The sequence below is a fragment of the Montipora foliosa genome, chromosome 9, assembly GCF_036669935.1.
Source record: "Montipora foliosa isolate CH-2021 chromosome 9, ASM3666993v2, whole genome shotgun sequence".
Lineage (NCBI taxonomy): Eukaryota > Metazoa > Cnidaria > Anthozoa > Scleractinia > Acroporidae > Montipora > Montipora foliosa.
The window spans coordinates 10,342,002-10,344,501 of record NC_090877.1 but is presented as its reverse complement, the minus strand read 5'-3'; the positions used below and the strand labels follow the sequence as shown (position 1 = coordinate 10,344,501).

At 37.7% G+C, this 2,500-nt stretch overlaps 1 protein-coding gene across 3 annotated transcripts in view; it reads right to left on the bottom strand.

Moving 5' to 3' along the window:
• The window catches only part of LOC137971129 (hydroxyacylglutathione hydrolase, mitochondrial-like), a 12,509-nt gene that overhangs the window by 4,616 nt on the left and 5,393 nt on the right, over positions 1–2,500 (bottom strand). For all 3 annotated transcript variants that reach the window (XM_068817867.1, XM_068817868.1, XM_068817869.1), the window contains exons 7-8: positions 1,396–1,499; positions 835–936 (exon numbers count right to left, since the gene is read on the bottom strand). In XM_068817867.1, the coding sequence (XP_068673968.1) occupies positions 835–936; positions 1,396–1,499 (206 nt within the window). The remainder of the gene's footprint in view (positions 1–834; positions 937–1,395; positions 1,500–2,500) is intronic.

The window sequence follows — 2,500 nt, the reverse complement described above, 5'->3', positions numbered from 1 at the left end:
TTTAATAATCATTTCAATCCTTTTCGCTCCTTTCTTTCGTTGCATGTTGCTAAGTGAAAAACGTCATTCTCTGTTGCTAAACAAAAACGTTGTCATTTTCTGTTGCTAAGTGAAAAACATTGTCATTCTCTGTTGTTTTCGTCTGTTTACAACAACAAACAGAAACAAGGATTCAAATGATTAAAATGGTAAACGAATTCAAACTCACTGTCGTCCACTTTGCACGCCCAAACCCGATGCAGATCTGTACATGCGTGTGGATTTACCACTGGACAGAAAAACTGTGGAAAATCAGGACTGGGCTACCCGGCCTCCTGGCCGCCAGGATGTCGCAGGCCACGGGCCGCTGGGCCTTCGGGCTACCGCGAAGGCCCAGCGGGCCGTGGGCTTGCTTTTAGCAAAACCCGACCAACCAGGGGTGATAAAAAAGGTTTTTTCTTTTGTGGCTGAATTCATTGCATGATTTGGTGTTTTGTTGTCATTCGATCTAAATTTAAGGTGTGCAAAATAAATTCATGCAAAAAATACATCTTTTGTATTACCTCTTGTGTAAAAGTACAAGGGATAAAGTGAAAATACTCTTCAAGGTACAGTGATCTTTACGAATTGCAGCGATTCACTATGCAAAAATTCTGCCCACCTTCATGGGCAAGTTAGAAAAATTCTGCTGGCTCCTGGAATCAATCATTATTGCATGATATTGGTTTTTTCAGTGTGTATTTTTATAAATAAAGTTTTATTTTAAATTATTAAAAAAATTTTAAAAAATTTTAAAAAATTATTATTATTATTATTATTATTATTATCTCTGTTGTTGTTGTTGTTTCAATATACCTTGGCCCACTCAATTGCATTGTGAACGTCAGGATTGCCTGGTTCAACGTGAACAGCATACTTGAGATTGCTTTCAGTGTACTCATGCCCACAATAAACAAGCTGCAATGCACGTAAGAGTGTAGAAACATGACAGTTTTGGGGCATAGTTAGGGCAACTGGTTACATTGGTATAATTATTGAGGACAAAGGATTGAGCTAAAAAATTGCAAAGCATTAGTTCAGTTTTGTTTCTGAGGAGGTACAACAGAATGTGGGATGTTTTGTTTTTCTAGAAAATGCAAATGAGATGATTTTTCTAAATCCCACTGCGACTTTGGAGGGACATTGAGTGGTGGAGAGAAAGGATTTCTGCATGAAAGATATTCATACAAGACAGTTTGCTTTACAATATACTTGAATTTTCTTTTGCAATTTTCAGAGCTTTTGCGAGGAAAATGCCCACATCTTGTGAAACTCTAAAACTTAAAAACGTATCAAGCATTTTGCCCTAAGAAACCACCAAATGCACAAAGGCCAAAAGAATTAAGCAAAATAAAGCTATAAAATAATATTACTTACTGTGTCCTTCGGTAATGTTCCTAAAATCTCAACCAGTGCCTTGTACATTTGAGGAGGACGTCCCTCAAAAAATTTACCACATCCAGCCACAAAGAGTGTGTCACCTGGTGGGCGAGATAAAGAAATTACCATGATCTTCATGGATGTCAATCAGTCCTAGATATACTTGTTTCATGACAGCAAGGTTACTAGCTATAGATCAATAAACCCATGAAGCCTTTCAAAGTGAAAACTTTTTAAGGGGTAATAAAAAATGTCAATTTATCAATTTATTAATATAGATAAACAACAACAACTGTGCAATATTTGTTACCCACAGTTAGCATGTAGCTATTCGAGCTATTCAGGTACTCAAAAATATTTGCCAAGTTCTGGAGGAATTCCACCCAAAACCTTGAACATCCTCAACTTTCTCTCACTAGGGTCTTCAAAGATCAGGCGGTTGGTCAACATTAACCCATTGACTCCTGGGGTTTCCCCATTGACGAGTAAAATCGTCTGGCGTTAGACAGCAGTGCTGGAAATAACAGTCGGTCATCGGACATTGTCCGACCAAATTTTGAAAACGTCCGGCCAATTGCACATTATGATCGGACACGATGACCGAACATCTCACCAGCAAATCTTGAGTTCTCTTCTTCAAGATGTTGTCAGTCAATAAATTATGTCCGGTCCAATTTGTCAAATGTCCGACCAAAAGGAAGATTTGAAAGGACATATATCCTGTGACTAAAGAAAAATTATTTCCAGCACTGGACAGAGTAAAATACTTAGTCTGATCAGTTTAGGTGTCAAAGGGTTAATAATCCTCTGTGACTGTGACACAGCAAATGCTTCCACAGACACATAACCTACAGCTACAGACAAGATCTTAAAAGATCGTTTGCTGGTCCAGAAAAGATCCTTTTATTAAATTATCAAAATTTATCTCTGAAGATATTTAGTAGGCCGTTTATCTTTCTGAGGCTTTTCACCAGGGCTAGCCAAATTGAGAGAAACAGTGTTCATAAGAACTCCAGACCTCTGAGAAAGCAAATAATTTCTTGGAATAGTAGAATCATATTGTTGTTTTGATACGAGTTTTACTGGGACTCCAAATCTAGGC